The sequence below is a fragment of the Brassica oleracea genome, chromosome C8 (genome assembly GCF_000695525.1).
Source record: "Brassica oleracea var. oleracea cultivar TO1000 chromosome C8, BOL, whole genome shotgun sequence".
NCBI classification, from domain to species: domain Eukaryota; kingdom Viridiplantae; phylum Streptophyta; class Magnoliopsida; order Brassicales; family Brassicaceae; genus Brassica; species Brassica oleracea.
Window position 1 is genome coordinate 16,917,100 of NC_027755.1, and position 16,688 is coordinate 16,933,787.

The 16,688-nt window shown below is 28.0% G+C and overlaps 1 protein-coding gene and 1 non-coding gene across 2 annotated transcripts; both read right to left on the minus strand.

Annotated features, from left to right (window-relative positions):
* Positions 1-76: 76 nt before the first annotated feature.
* TRNAL-CAA lies at positions 77-160 on the minus strand. The gene has a single exon. It is a non-coding gene; the product is annotated as a tRNA-Leu (tRNA).
* A 68-nt stretch (positions 161-228) lies between these two features.
* Positions 229-8,176, minus strand: LOC106311537 (protein TRANSPARENT TESTA 12-like). The gene is made up of 7 exons (XM_013748730.1): positions 7,738-8,176; positions 6,326-6,951; positions 6,192-6,248; positions 5,562-5,800; positions 5,357-5,475; positions 503-589; positions 229-410 (listed from the first exon to the last, which is right to left on the minus strand). Exons 1-7 carry the CDS (start codon positions 8,002-8,004, stop codon positions 339-341), a joined length of 1,467 nt encoding a protein of 488 aa, XP_013604184.1. The 5' UTR covers positions 8,005-8,176; the 3' UTR covers positions 229-338.
* Positions 8,177-16,688: the final 8,512 nt, after the last annotated feature.

Sequence of the window (16,688 nt, forward strand, 5' to 3'; positions counted from 1 at the left end):
CTAACTAAGAAGGTAGGGGTTATTGAAAAGGAAAGAAACTGAAGACACAAAAAATGCAAACTATTAAAACATTGTTTGTCAGAAGTGGGATTTGAACCCACGCCCTCTCTCGAAGACCAGAACTTGAGTCTGGCGCCTTAGACCACTCGGCCATCCTGACTATTTGTCAAAACCAACATTGACAAAGTATATATATTATATTGAATTATTCTCTACTACCATAACATGGAAATTAAACGATTTCTTAAGCATTAATGTGGGAAGTACAAGTTATGAATTCATTATTTAGTACATGGTTGCTTAAATAGTTGAATTCGTGTGAAGATTGAAGACCAAAATCATGCAATTACATCCTTTGTTGTTGTTCCATTCCCTCCCCATCTCTGCAGGCGTTCTGTGGTCTCCTCCACCTGTTCATCATGTTTTTATTTTGCATTCAATAGATCTCAATGAACAAGTGTATAGGCTATTAATTATGATTTTAATGTCTTAGGTTCTTTACCTCTCTATTCCAGTCTATCTTGTACACCAAAAACATCAGGCATAGCGTTTGAAGCGCTGATCCTGCTATCATTCCACTCCAAAGCCCCTGAAAACATACAAAGTAACAAAACCATAATATAAGACCATCCAAAATGACATTTTTTTTTGCATGAGTCTCTCAGAAACAAAAGAATATAAAATTAGGAGAAAGATGACAATCGTTTTTATTTGAAGTTCAGCTAAGCTTTTGAAAAACTTATCTGCCATTCGATACTTTTCTATTCTCTATAATATTATTCGAGAAATCAATTTCCTATGTGTCGCTCTCACGTTAACTCTCACGACGGTTGATTACACTGATACCCCTAATTAATTAATTTACATTTAAAATACTATTATTTATTTTTTTATTTAGTTTTCTTTTAAAATATTTCCAAAAAATATACAAATATAATAAAAAAGGAAATTTTTTTATAAAGTTAAAAAAAAAAGAATTGGAAAACGAAAATATATGTATAGATAATATGATTTCAAAAAAACAAAATTCACAAAATAGTAATATTACATTAAAAAATATTTTTAAGTAAAATAAAATATAATTTTGAATTAATAAAATAATTTCTTTATATCTAAATTTTCTTAGATGAAAAATATAAATTTGTATATAATGTGATTTTATTAAAAATAATTTACACAGATAATCTTGATATTAGAAAAAAAAAATATTATTTCCTTTTAAAATTTTTCCAAAAAAATATACACATATTATAAAGTTAAAAAAAAGAATTGAAAAACGAAAATATATGTACAAATAATACGATTTCATAAAAAAAGGAAAGTTCACAAAATGGAAATATTACATTTAAAAATATTTTTAAATAATATAAAATATACTTTTGTATTAATAAAATACTTTCTTTATATCTATATTTTCTTATATGAAAAATATAAATTTGTATATAATGTGATTTCATTAAAAAAAATTTACACAGATAATCTTGATATTAGAAAAAAAAATTATTTCTTTTAAGACATAATTTTAAACAATACAAAAAAATTTAAAGTAATAGAAATATTTTTATATATCTATCTATTTTCGTTGATGATTACATAAAAGTTAAGACAATTAAAACTGATATATGTCTAATTGACATAAAAATAGTTTATAATTAGTAATATTGAAATGCTTTATTTATTTACAGCAAAAAAATATTGATAAATTCTATTTTACTTATATAATATTATTTTCAAATACATTCACAATTTTGTTTACTGCTTATTTTTAAGAGATATTAAAAAAACTAAAAATAAATTTTAAAAATAAACATTGTTTGATCAAATAGTTATAAAATAGTTTAATGAGGTAGATGATGACAAAATTTTTTTTAATGAGGTAGATATATTATATTTTTTCATTATTAAAGTTATTTGTTTTCTTAATATTAAATTCACTTTTAAATTTTGTTTGTAGAACTTAATAGAACCATAATCAAAATACCAAAGCAAATCTGAATTCATAGTTTTAAGATTATTTAAAATAAATTCCAGTTTCCATTAAACAAATCAAATGCATAAAGTTATTTAGAATTTATAAAATATTTTAATTATTGTAAATATTGATACGTGTTCATGAGCTTTCAAAAATGTATCAACTACTTATGCATGTAACTTCCTATTGATCATCGCATTATTTTCTAATATTTTTTAAAAACATCAACATATAATTTGATAAATATTATGAAAATACATGCACATTTAAACGATAAATAAAATTGATTTGATTGGCCTTAATTATAATAAAAATAATCATACTTGATTTTGAATTTGAAAGAATATATGTAACTCAATATACTCACAATATGAGTGACTCGATTAATTCAACTTATATATAAAATCATAGATATAACTAAGATAAGAATGTATAATTTTATAAGAATAGTAATTTATTTTATAAATATAAATCATAAGACAACTCAAAACATATTAAAAATGAAAATAAAATATTAATCAGCTGCTACAGTTTAGTTCTTTAGTAAAATTAATATATATGCATGAGACTTCAGAATATTATCGTTATGTTAATTTATGTAATTTGGAATAAAACACTTTAATTTTTTTTTCATTCTAATCACAATGTATCTTAATTTATACAGAATCTTCATAAAATATATTTACATATCTAAGACAACAACAACCTAAATGAAAATAAGAAATTAATCAAAATTTTAATATATGGAATAAAAAATATCACAGTTGAATTCAGAGATGCAAACTAATTTACCCAAATGATAAAACAACAAAACCACTTAGATATAACATATATAAAATCATATGTATAATTAAAGTAATATAATATTATTAATATAAATGATGCATATAAATTATAAATTAATTTAAAATCCTACTATATATTAATTGAGAAGTCACTTTAGTGATTTTTTTCTTACGTGTCGATCATTGGTGAACTCTTACAAAATTGTTATAATTTGATTGGTCGATGATTTTTAATTTTTATTTATTTTAATTCAATCTAAAAACAAAAGGTAAGTCTACAACCAATTAATATCACTTACCAAATAATTTACATAATATTACAAATAATGATTTAGGGTAACTAATTGTTGAAATTATAGAAAGTGAAATAAATTGATCAATTTTATATTTAAAAATTACATAAAATAATAAACGACAAACTATTTATATAAATCAGTATAATGATTTTATATTCTTATTTAAAAGTATTATATTTTATATAAATTATCATAATAACTATTAACATCTTCTAAAGTTCATATGATATGCTTTATAAATCATCTATAAAAACGTTTATCAAATTATTTATTTTGGTTTATTGTATATTTTAAATTATTTTAAGAGTTTGTAAGTCATCTATAAGAGCTTAAAATCAAAGCTATATATCCTACTATATATTAATTGAGAAGTCACTTTAGTGATTTTTTTCTTACGTGTCGATCATTGGTGAACTCTTACAAAATTGTTATAATTTGATTGGTCGATGATTTTTAATTTTTATTTATTTTAATTCGATCTAAAAACAAAAGGCAAGTCTACAACCAATTAATATCACTTGCCAAATAATTTACATAATATTACAAATAATGATTTAGGGTAACTAATTGTTGAAATTATTGAAAGTGAAATAAATTGATCAATTTTATATTTAAAAAATACATAAAATAATAAACGACAAACCATTTATATAAATCAATATAATGATTTATATTCTTATTTAAAAGTATTATATTTTATATAAATTATCATAATAACTATTAACATCTTCTAAAGTTCAAATGATATGCTTTATAAATCATCTATAAAAACATTTATCAAATTATTTATTTTGGCTTATTGTATATTTTAAATTATTATAAGAGTTTGTAAGTCATCTATAAGAGCTTAAAATCAAAGCTATATATCCTACTATATATTAATTGAGAAGTCATTTAAAAGATTTTTGGTTATGTGTGGATCATTTATGAAATCTTAAAAAACTGTTATAAATTGATTGTTGATAATTTTTAATTTTTATTTATTTTTATTTATTTTAATTAGATTTAAAAGAAAAAATAAGTCTATAAAAAGTTAATGTCACTTACCAAACAATCTACATAATATTACAAATATTTATGGTAACTAATTGTTGAAACTATGCAAAGAGTAATAATTTTTTTATCAATTTGTACATATTTATAAACTACATAAAATAGTAAACAATTTTTTTAATTAAAATCGATATAATGATTTTATATTCTTATATAACGCCTTATATTTGTTTATGGCCTTATATTTGTATATAAAGTATTATAATAACTATTAATATCTAATAAAATTCATACATGCTTTATAAATCATCTATAAAAATATAAATACATTTATAAAATTAATTATCTTGTTTTATCATATGTTTTAAATTATGATAAGAGGTTTTAATTTATTTATACAAGCTCATCAATTAATTTATAAAATCTATTTTTAAATTTAATTTTATATTAAATGATAAATCACTTAATTGATTTTTTCTTAGGTGTCGATCATATATAGAATTTAAGAAAAATATTATAATTTGATTTGTTATTGGGTTTTCAATTTTTATTTATTTTATGAGTATGAAAATTAGTTCTAGAAATAGTTTTATCAGTATCCAAAACCTAAATATATTGCACAAAATAATATATGGTAATTAAATATGTTATTTATATAATATATATAATGCTTCATAAAATCATTTTTAGCAATCAAGTATTTCTAAACTATATAAAATACTTCAAAAGTTTCAGTATTATATACCTTCAAAACTTAAGTAATTTTATTAAAAACTGAATCATGAATATTATACATAACTAATTTTAGTACAATTATCAATACAAAATATCAAAAAATATTTAAAATAGTCATATTTATCCTTTTTAAAATAATTATTCTTAGAATAAATATTTAACAAAACACATAATGATAAAAACATATTTTAATTTGAAAAATTATAATAAATATATTGTTACAAAATATTCAAACCCGCGAAACCGCAGGCATCCACCTAGTGGTTAGTATTCAAAAATATTAGTTTTTGTCTAGAAATTTAAGAAAGTTTATCTCTTTTAAAGATGCCTTAAGCATTTCCAATGGAGAATTCTTGAGATTTTCAACACAAATATGTGTAAATATATAGAGATACTAATAGTTAATTATGAGTATCTCAAAATAATGAAATTTTAGAATTTTTACTCGAGTATATTTTGATAACTTGGATGAGATATTAATTCTCTTAATTAGGGTCCTAACGACTTGATAGTTTCACTACTTGAGTAGATTTAAGCTGTTACTGTTTGTTATGTCAGTCCATAAATTCACTTACCATCACTCCTAAGTTTGCTCCGTAACCAAGAAAATAGCCAAAGGGAATGCCGAAAATGAAGTAACAAGCCACGTTGATATAAGCCACTGTGCGTTGCCAACCACCTCCAATAGCCACACCTTAAAAAGACGAATAAACCGACATGATTATAATTTTATTATACCTCTGGTTTGGTTTACATGAAAGAATTTTAGACTTTTTGTACCGGTAAGAACTTGCTGCACGCCGTTGAGAACCATGGTTATACCAAGAAGATAAGCTAGCTTAGACACAGCACGCTGAAGTACTTGGCTATTTGTAAACATGATGGCGAAATGGTCTCTGGCTATGATGACAGCCACCATAAAGACAAGACCGATGATGAGAGACTCGAACAGTGCGACATAGACAGAGTATTTCGCTGCTCGTGGACGGCCCTTGCCAAGCTCAGTTCCGACAATCATACTAGTAAAGTAGACATGTGTGGGTTATAAGCAGGGCCGGCTCAATATATTAGAGTAAGTTGGGCAAAACTATTTTAAAGCCCTATAGTTAGTTAATTTTAGAAATATTATGTTTTTCTTGAGTTTTTGACTCAAGCATAAAAACATATAAAATTTTATTTGATATTTTTATAATAAAAATTAGTAATATCATGTTTTAATGTTGTTAAAATCTATGTCAAGCATGCTAATGAAAAGAATCTAAACCTCTAATATTACAAGATTTGGAATGAGCACGGAGCGGTCGCACTGACCGCCCTCCAACCTAGGCCGGCCTTGGTTATTATCAGTTGAAGAAGTAAGCTGAGCAATGGGTTAAAAACTAATGATGTGCCAGGTAGTGATGATGGTACCTTATAGCAATATTTACTCCAACGAACAACATGAGCTCCACATTGTTGACATTCAAGCTGAAACGTAGGAAGTGTTAAAGAGTTAATACAAGCATTCAAAGTTTTTTTGGAGGTAAGCATGTTGAAAAACTCACCATATGGAAAGGGAATCAACAGCGATAACATCGTTGTCAAGGCGACCAGAAAGGACGATGATACTCATCATATACCATAATTCAAGACAAATCATAACAGCGGATTCAATGGAGAGTCTAACGAAAGCCCAAATATCGCTAAAAGCCAGCCAAGATAAACCAGACCAGCCTTCGTTACACCAAACAACTACATAAACGATTAGAGAGATTGCTGTTCCCCAGTTGGTGATGTTAAACGCCAAGGCAGCACCATTTGTTCCCCAACCAAAGGCTATTATAAATAGCCATAGCATAAAGATGTGTATGACAAGGGCACTGAACCCAATAGATGTCATGACGACTACTTTTCCCTGCGCTATAAGGAACTTGGTTGCAGGGAAAGTGAAGGCCAATGAGAAGAGCTGAGGGATGGTTAGAAGGGTGAATTCTCCAGCTGAAACCGCAACCTCCTCAGATTCACCGAGAAGTCTCAGAACCGGTGTGGCAAAGATGTATATAGGGAGGAAGACTAAGCAGGAAACTAATGAGATAATCCAGGCTCTCTGCATGTAAATGCCTAACTTATTGACTTCACCAGCTCCAAATGCTTGGCTACAGAGCGTTTCAAGTGCACTACTCATGCCAAGCTACATGTTTCAAAACCAAAGATAATTAGCTTGTTTCAACTAATATCACAATAGGAACAACTCCATTGAGAATTTCTTACAAAGTTAGACAGAGAATTAAATATAATTTCGATTTGAGATATCATGAAATATAATCTGATAGCATTTCCGTTGGTAAAACACTCAATGGAAATTTCAACTTAAAAAAATAAATGAAATAGAGGATAAGAGTATCTCATTTACACATGTTTGGGTTTAATTAAGTGGTTTTAAGTTTTCTAAAGATATTTAAATTAAATCAAATATTTGAATATATTAAAATATTAATATTAATTAGTATAGCATTTAAGTTGAGAAACTTAAAGCATCTCCAACACCAAGTTGACATGAGGTTCTGATAATTTAAACAAAAAGAAAAAATAGTAGAAATGAAAAAACAGATAAGTTCTAAAAGAAAAACTTTTTGGAACCCATTAAAGACCTCACAGGTGTCATTCAACTATAATGTTATTTGATTTATAAGAATTAAAATTTAGTTATTTAAATATAATAGTATTATCTTTTTTCTTTTATATACTCTCATGGTATCTAATTGTTAATGCTGCTCTTATGCTGCCACTAATCACTTTATATTTGATTCATTTAATTATAAAAATAAAGATTTAATTAGATAATGAGCTAAATTAAAATATTAACTTAGAAAGGTTAAAATACTCATTTTGAGATTTTTGATTCTTGATTCCATATGAGAGGTTTGAAAGACGGAAAAGCATGTAGCTACAAGGACAAAGTGGAGAGACTGAGTACCAGGAAGCCGAAGGAGAAGATGCCAATGACGGAGAGAGAGATGGAGACGGCGGAGAGCTCGATCTCGCCGATGTGTCCGACGAAGACAATGGTCATGAAGCTAACACCAAACTGGCAGATGGCGTCGAAAGCAACCATACTAGCAAACATCCACAACTTCCCCGACTCGGTAGACAAAACTCGCTTCACAGCGCTCCAAGTCCTAGCCGGCGCGTAATCCTCCTCTGCCTCGCCGCCGTTCGCAAGAAACGGTGTCCTCGGGTCCATCTCTCTCAAATGTTAAACCAAAGCTCTCTCTCACTTCTCTAAGGCTATCTCTGAGTCAATGGTGGTTCATGGTTACAGCAGTAAACGTAGTTTATATAACAAAGGCCAGCGCTGAATCACGCGCTTCTCTGTCCCCTTCGTTTTTGTATACTGGTCAAAGACAAAATATTATGGACAGCCGCCTTTGTTTAAAACTGAACATGAAATATAATGCATTGGTCCTGTCTATTTGTTTGTAGTAAATATGTTAATCTGTGTTAGTAAATGAACTTCAAACAGAGACATGAAGTGAAGGCGTCATGTTCCTCTTTAGTGCTTTTCTTTTAACGACACAGGCACATTCACTAGTAAAAGTTTGGCAGAGAAAAGTCGTTGCATGAAAGTATATAATTTTTTTACAAAAAAGTTTATAATTCTTCTTTTTTTTTGCTAAATGAAAGTTTATAGTTATTCAATAATTCTTTTTAAAGAAATTTGAACCGTGGTGATAATATTTAGCAAGTGGTCTCGAAAAGGAAACTTCCAAATATATATCCATCTAATCTGGAATCAAATTGTGTTTCCAAAAGTAGGCCATGTCTTTATGTGATCAATAATATAGGAAGAAGAGTCAGACAAGGTATCCTTCTGCCGAGTTGCTGCTGTTTGGTTAATTAAAAAAATTGAGTTATGTTTTAGACATCATTAGAAAATCTGTGATCAGATTAGTCGTTATTACTGTCCAGACATAGGCCTAAATACTCCAGTCAATCATTTTAAAAAGATTTGAACCCTAGTGATAGTATTTAGCAAGTAAATCAGATTTTAGGAAAAAGTATTTAGCCAGTGGTCTCGAAAAGAAACTTCCAAAGATGAAGACAACGCTCGAACCTGGTAGCCAATAAAAAATGAATATATTGAAAGTTGCTTAATCCATCTAAGTCGGAATCAGAATTGAAAAGTTGTGGTTTCCAAAATAGGTCATGTCTTTACGTGATCAATAATATAGGAAGAAGAGTCAGAGAAGGTATCCTATTGCGTTTCTGCGGAAACTGCTCCAGCTTTCCTTTTTGGTCTTCGTCGTCATCATTTGTATTTATTTCACATTTTTTTAACCCTTGACAGAGCTGGGACGGATCGGATATCCTAGGTATTTTGAGATATCCGGATCCGGATTCGCTGGATCTAAAAAATTGCTATCCAGGTCCGGATTCGGGATCTCCGGATATCCGGGGTTAGGATATCCGGACTAAAATCTGAATACGCACGGATATCCGGATCCGGATCTTTAAAAAAAAAATTAAAAATTAAATTAAAAACTAGCTAACTAAAATGATTTATTTAATTTATTTATCCTATTAATTTTTTTAAATGAAAAATTATTGAAATTGAATAAAATTTAAAAATTTAATATTTAATATAAAAATTATATATAGTATACATATATAAATATAATTAAATTTTAAATATTTTAAATAAATAGTAAGTTCGGATCCGGACCTAAAATTTCATTATCCGGATTCTTATCCGGATCCGCCGAATCCGTAAAATCAAGATCCGGATCCAGATCTAGATCCCCCGTATATTCATTTTTTCGGATCGGATCGAAACAAATCTCGGAGCGAATAACGGATCTCGGATATAACTCCTAGACCTACTTGACATCGACCAGAATGCCGGAGGGAAGATGAGAACATTCTCATTGACTTAAGACTTTTTTTTTTTGACTTAAGACTTATTTATTTAAAGTATGTCAAAGAAAGAGGGAAAAAGAATCTCTTGCATGTCAATCGAGCCAAACATCTGAAATATGTAGTAATTCGTAATCCGTTTCATATGAGACAAACAGTTAGGTTTGTGACATAGGTTCGATCCGAAATTGTTTAGATATCCGAATTTGTGGATATCCAGAGTTCTTTTAGATATTTACAGATTATTTGATTCGATCTATTAAATATACTAAAAATAAAATAAAATATATAACCTACAAATTTAATAAAGACTAGAAATTGACATGCGCATCCGCGCGAGTATTGGTTCTTATATATTTATACAATGATATTTTTTCATAATTAGTCTTATATATCCTAGATGAGTCGTAATATAACTAATTATATTTAAAATATCCAGAATGAATCAGGTAATATGATTATTTTGGTACAAATATCCGAACCCGTTTCAAATACATTTATTATTTAGATATTTTAATGTTCATATACATCAGAACCGAACTCATCCAAACCCAAAAGAAGTACCCAAATCAGAACCCACACATAAATTTATAATATTCAAGCGGAGCTTAATTTCAAAAAAAAAAGATATCACAAAAGAACAACCCGTACATAAATGGATAGCCAATGTTCACGTCTAACTGATTTTATAAACTAATAGAAATATTATTTCTATGTGTTTGGCTAAATTAAGTAAAATAGAAAGAGTTTTTTATTTAGTAAAATAATTATATAGAGTGAAAAATTAAGTGAAAATAAATGTAATATATTTTTATTATTTTGATTTAAATTATTATTTTATTCACAAAACATGTCTTTGAATTATGTTTTTGGTTACATAATTTTCCACCAATTGAAACTAAAATAAATAAAAAAATCCAGTAAAACAAACTAAAACGAACGTTTAACCATATGCAAAATCTAGTTATTTTACATTTTGATTTTATAATTAGCACAAAGTTAATGTTGATTAACTAATAAATAAAAATCTGCACTATTATTATTATGGTAATATAATTAATGATGTGATGTATTGTTAAGGTAATATAATTAATGAAATTGTTAAACTAAGTGAAATATGAAAATACAATTAATGCAATTATATTAATAAAATTATTAAAAATACACTATACTTTTTTATTGCTATCCATGTTTCCAATCAATTCTCATTTATACTGCTATTCTTGTTTCCAAAAAGTACCAAAAGGTATTTCAGTTTTAAATTTTTAACTAGAGCTTTACCCGTTCGTCCGAGCTGGTGTTTGTTTTTATTTTTTTAATAACTAAATTTTTGTTTTGTCAAAATGATATTCATATATTTATAATTTAAATGTATGTGTTGGTAGTTGACCATGAAATCGTACATGTATTTGTTTTTATTTTTATAAGTAATGTTTTTGTATAAATGGTATAATTTATGTAATGAATCAATCGAAATAGTTGAGGTATATGTTCCATATATTTAGCCGTCTGCCTAAATCAATAGTATTGATGATACTGCTATGAATATAATTTTTTGCTTAGCTAGATTATAGAAAGTATTATCTAAAGGCTAAATCTATCGTACATAGTTTCATTTAGAATATAATTTATTGATAAGATATATTATAAAAAGTAATTTAGTCTCAATATATAGAAAGATTACGATTTAACTAAATGCTTGAGTTTGTAATAAATAAGGAATATTCTTAGATATTTTTGGTGATAAAAATTGATTATGTTTGTTATTTACTATTTTAAATAAATAGCAAAATTCTGTAACAATAAAATCGTTAGTTATGATTTTGAAGAATGTGTGGAGGGATATTTTTCCTTGTTAGTCATAGTAAGGTAACCTAAATATAGAGTAGTATATAGTACTCAATGCTTTAAAACACACTTGGATCCTGATCCGCGCGCTAGCGCGGATATGAATTTACGGTTTTTAATTATTTAATTAACTAAATGATGTATTTGTAATATTTAATATATTATATTCACTAAGTAAATTACTTTTTGGGGTCTTAAACCATTGATTTATGACGAATAGTCGATATCATATAAACAAATTGAACATATGCACGTAATTAGAGAATTGTATACGATATATAAAAAAAATGGTTATGAATGTAAAATATGAAGAAATATTATATAATGACTTAGTATAGTATAAAAGATTGTAAATTATTTATACATATTTAAAGAAAATACAATGATTTTTTAAACTTATATGAAGAATTTAACATATAAAAACAGTTGATTTATGTAAATAATTTTAGATGTTTTATTAATAATAAATTATTTATATTTTTTGTTTTGAGATAAAGATAAAAATTAAATGTCCATAACCCAATTATGTTAAAAGACCTTATTAAGAAATTCCATGTGATTATCATTAAGGTAACTGAAAAAGACAAACAATAAAATATGAACTTTAAATTCATTTAAGCATATTTCATTAATGTAACTGAAAAGACAAATAATAAATTAGGCAGTTTTATTCGTTTTAGGATATTTCATAAATGCAACTGAAAAAGACAAGCAAAAAAATAGGGAGTTTAATTAATGAAGTAAGAATATTTTCAAATGGATACTTATCTTTTAATAATATAGATATATAGAATAATAAATTTGATAAAAAAATTTTAAATGCAAAACATATTTGTGTGAAGAAGAAGAGTTACGTGGGTGGAAATTTGTAAAGAAATTCAGTTTTATTAGGAAGAATAGTTTGGAGGAGGTTAGCAAATCTTAAAATGTAAATAGAAATTTTATATAAAAAATGTAAATACAAAATAGAAAACAGATACTAATAAGGCAGAAACTTTAAACATTATTCTGTTTTGTTGGAGTGCATGATTTGAACCGATAGCAGTGTCGAGTAATTGCTATTTTAATTTGTATTTACATTTGTTGTTTATGAATTTGTGTATTGTGAAGTTGTAATGGTCGAGATATATAAAATCATTGAGATGATGGCCATCTAGCTTTGAAAACAACTTGCAATAATGTTTTATTTGTCGACATAAATTTTCAATATTACTATATGTTGGTAAAATAATTAAACCAAATTGATTGTGCATTAGATTTAGGACATTATTTTTCAAATTAGGAAAAAAACAATAATTGCTTAAGTCAGGTATAGTTATTACTTCTGTGTCATATATATGTAAATAAGTTGCAACTCTTAGGATTAATTCCAAATTGTACTTCTCTTTTAATAGATTAAATAATATAGATACTATCATAATATCATAATAAGTTAACAAATAGTATGTTTAGACCAAGAAAATAACATTTGAATGCAAATTATAAATCAAAAATAAATAATTTAATATTTAAGAGCCAAATAAAAAGACTAATATCTTAACATTTGCATCACAAAAATTAAATTGGATGTGCAATGGTCCAAAACTAATTAAACAACTTAGAAATGAGTAGATAAACCACATTTCTATTATAATACATGTATAAGCATAATAACTTGCATATAGTTATATTACTTATATAAATATACGGATTAGATCGGGTATTTAAATTTTCATATCAGTATTTGAGATTTGATTTATTTTTACGGACATCACATCTTACTATTTGATTTGACATGAAACTTTACGGATATTTAGATTTTTCGATCAAATCGAAACGAATAACAAATCAAATCAAATTTAACGGATAAAATGTATAGTCGTGCTAAAGACCCAAAAGCTTTTTCAGTTTTTAAATAATTAACCTTGTTTTTCTTACACACTGTTATCGGTAATCTTTCAAATAACTTAACATCATTAAGATATATAAAAATAATTAAATGTAAATAATAAAATTATAATATTTTATATGAAAATTTTATAATACACGTGACATTCATCTAGTCATCCAGTTATTAAAAAGGTAAAATATAATTATATAATTAAAAATTACTACTTTTAGTAACTCATACCATTGTTGACATCCCGGCTCATAAATTTGATGGACCATGTACAAAAAAAAATATATATATATAGTTGACTAACTTATGAATATGTGTAATATTTTAAAGGTGCTTTCCCAAAAAAAGGGCCCTAATTTATAAGGAAAATTTCACAAAATAAGATTGGACCTGGTGCTTTTGCTCTTCCAGCACACGTCAAGAGTCGGTATAGCTTTCCTTTTTGGTCCGGCAAGGCAAGGTAACCATCCTCGTGCGTTTCTACGGAAACTACATGGTCTAGCTTTCCTTTTTGGTCTTCGTCATCATTTATATTTACTGCAAAATGTAAAACCTTTGATATCAACCAGAGTGCCAGACTTATTTGAACTTCTGAAGCATGTCACAGAAAGAAGAAAAATTATTGCATGTCAATCGAGCCCACCTAGTTCACCAAAGGCCCATTCCAGCCTATTTCGAATTTGTATCACAAGCTATAATTAACAAGTCCCTTATTATGATGGTACTTATTGAAAATGACAAAACATGATAACATCTTATCAAACCATTCATCTACAAGTCCAACAAGCCAAAATATTGCCAATGATCAGCTCATATCAATGATTTGATTTAGATCATTTAAATGCTCCTATTAACGGTCTCTGAAAATAGGTCATCAAGGAATTTCAGGTTATTATTACTCTCTAAGCTCACTATTTTTCTCTAATAAGGTTCTACTGATGTTTTGAATTGCTATGTTACTACTATATCATTTCAATTCGTTTTGCTACATACCGGAGTATTCAAAGAGACTGATCGTTATAGAGCTATGCCAACATCTATTCCCTGCATGATTCTCTACTTATTTGGTTAATAATTAAGCTGGTTCTGTTTGTAAATCAGATTTAATAAGTCTGTTGTAGCATTGAAGTCGTAGTAGGCTCGTACTTCTGTTTTCCCTTCTTAGTCTAAGAAAACCATGGCAGATCTTGATGGTTTCATACTTTCATTATCTTTCCACGTTCTCAAGCAATCACTCAAGTTATTACTTAATAGTTATCAACAAAGATGGAATCAAAAGTAAACGCTTATAGTTAGGATTTGGAATAATGTTTTTAAAAAGAGAATGCTTGTGTTGGAGCTTTAGTATAAGGTCTTTTTCCTATGACTTGGAATTACTCAACTAAATGAAAGGAATCTTCTTGACTTGTGTTATAAAGAATGGTGGGGTTCTTGCCGTGGAACAAACGTCGATATTAAACCCATTAAGAGCAAACATATCCACTGGGGTATCCATGTATTAATTTTCAATGACTTTAGTGGAGCACACACATCTCTATCTTCTCCAAGTCTCCCTTTTGAATAATACAGTACATAGTGTTTCCTAATAGTTTGATCTCATCAAATCACTCCCGAATGTCCAATTCATATTGCTATCTTTGTTTACATATAACTTGAAACATTGAATTTAAAAAAAAAACATATGGAATTTAAAGACAAGCAGATATGAAATTTGTTATTAGAATTATCTTAACCTGTTTTATCAGGGATTTCTTCTTTTTTTTATATATGTAATTCTTACAATTGTCATATATCACAGATATAAACCTCTTCCTCAGCTTATTGTAAACTAGGTGATTTTTCCGTGCTCATGCACGAGTATAAATATTTCTAAAGTAAATATACTATAATAATTAATTGTTATTTACTTTTAATTTTATATTAGTTTATAATTTGTATGCATGATTTATATATAACATTATATTACTTTAATTATACATATGATTTTATATATGTTATATCTAATCAATTTTGTTGTTTTTACAGTCGATTTAGCTATCATTTGGATAAATTATATTGCATCTTTGAATTCAACTGTTTATTATTGGTGATCTCAACGAGATTACTGGAAATCATGAAAAAGATGGAGGGTCTATAAGGAGTGCGGATTCTTTTATCCCTTTCAATAACATGATAAGGAATAGTGGTTTACTAGAATTTCCGGCTAAAGGAAATAAATGGTCCTGGCAAGGGAGAAGAGGAAAAGGGAAAAGGGCAGTGATGGTTAGATGTCGATTGGACCGTGCTCTAGCAAATGAAGAGTGGCATACTCTATTTCCATGTTCCTTTACAGAGTATCTTGGGATGGTGGCTTCTGATCATCGGCCAGTGGTGGCTTATTTAGAAGATAAAGTACCCAGAAGGAAAGGACAATTTCGGTTCGATAAGAGGTGGATTGGACAAGCGGGTCTCCTGGAATCAATAACAATGGGTTGGCTAGACCATAGCGAAGGAAGATCAGGAGGGGGAGCAGAGAGTATCGTAGGAAAAATTAGTAATTGTCGTCATGAAATTGCTAAATGGCGGAAAAATATTCCACCCTACGGAAAAGAAAAAATAAATGAGCTACAACAGGCACTTGAAGAGGTACAAATGGATAATAACAGATCTCAAGAGGATATTTTGGAGGTGTCTAGGAAATTACAAGACGCATACAAGGATGAAGAAGATTATTGGCACCAAAAAAGTAGGAACATGTGGTATTCTTCTGGTGATCTTAACACAAAATTTTATCATGCTTTGACTAAGCAAAGGAGGGTCCGTAATAGAATTGTAGGACTACATGATGCTAATGGGAATTGGATTACAGAGGATAATGGTGTGGAAAAGGTGGCAGTAGGCTATTTTGAAGATTTATTTAGTACCACCTCTCCATCGGAATTCGATAGTTTCCTGACAGAGATTACACCGGGTATCACTCCTCAGATGAATCAACGTCTATTAAGGATGGCGACGGAGGAGGAGGTTAAGGAGGCTTTGTTTATGATGCACCCAGAAAAAGCGCCCGGACCGGACGGCATGACAGCATTATTTTTTCAACACTCCTGGCATATTATTAAGAATGATTTGGTCGAGATGGTGAATAATTTTTTGGTTTCGGGGGCAATGGATGCACGATTAAATATTACTAATATCTGTATGATACCAAAAACGGAGAGACCTACAAGGATGACAGAACTGCGGCCAATCAGTCTCTGTAATGTCGGATATAAAATCATTTCCAAGGTTTTGTGTCAGCGATTGAAAAT

Bases quoted from the DNA above. Each gene is read 5' to 3' on its own strand.
- LOC106311537 (XM_013748730.1), bottom strand. From the start codon at position 8,004: ATGGACCCGAGGACACCGTTTCTTGCGAACGGCGGCGAGGCAGAGGAG. The intron at 6,952-7,737 runs GTACTCAGTCTC...TGAAACATGTAG, and splicing joins TCTTCTCCTTCGGCTTCCTG to CTTGGCATGAGTAGTGCACT. The intron at 411-502 runs GTAAAGAACCTA...CATGATGAACAG, and splicing joins AGATAGACTGGAATAGAGAG to GTGGAGGAGACCACAGAACG.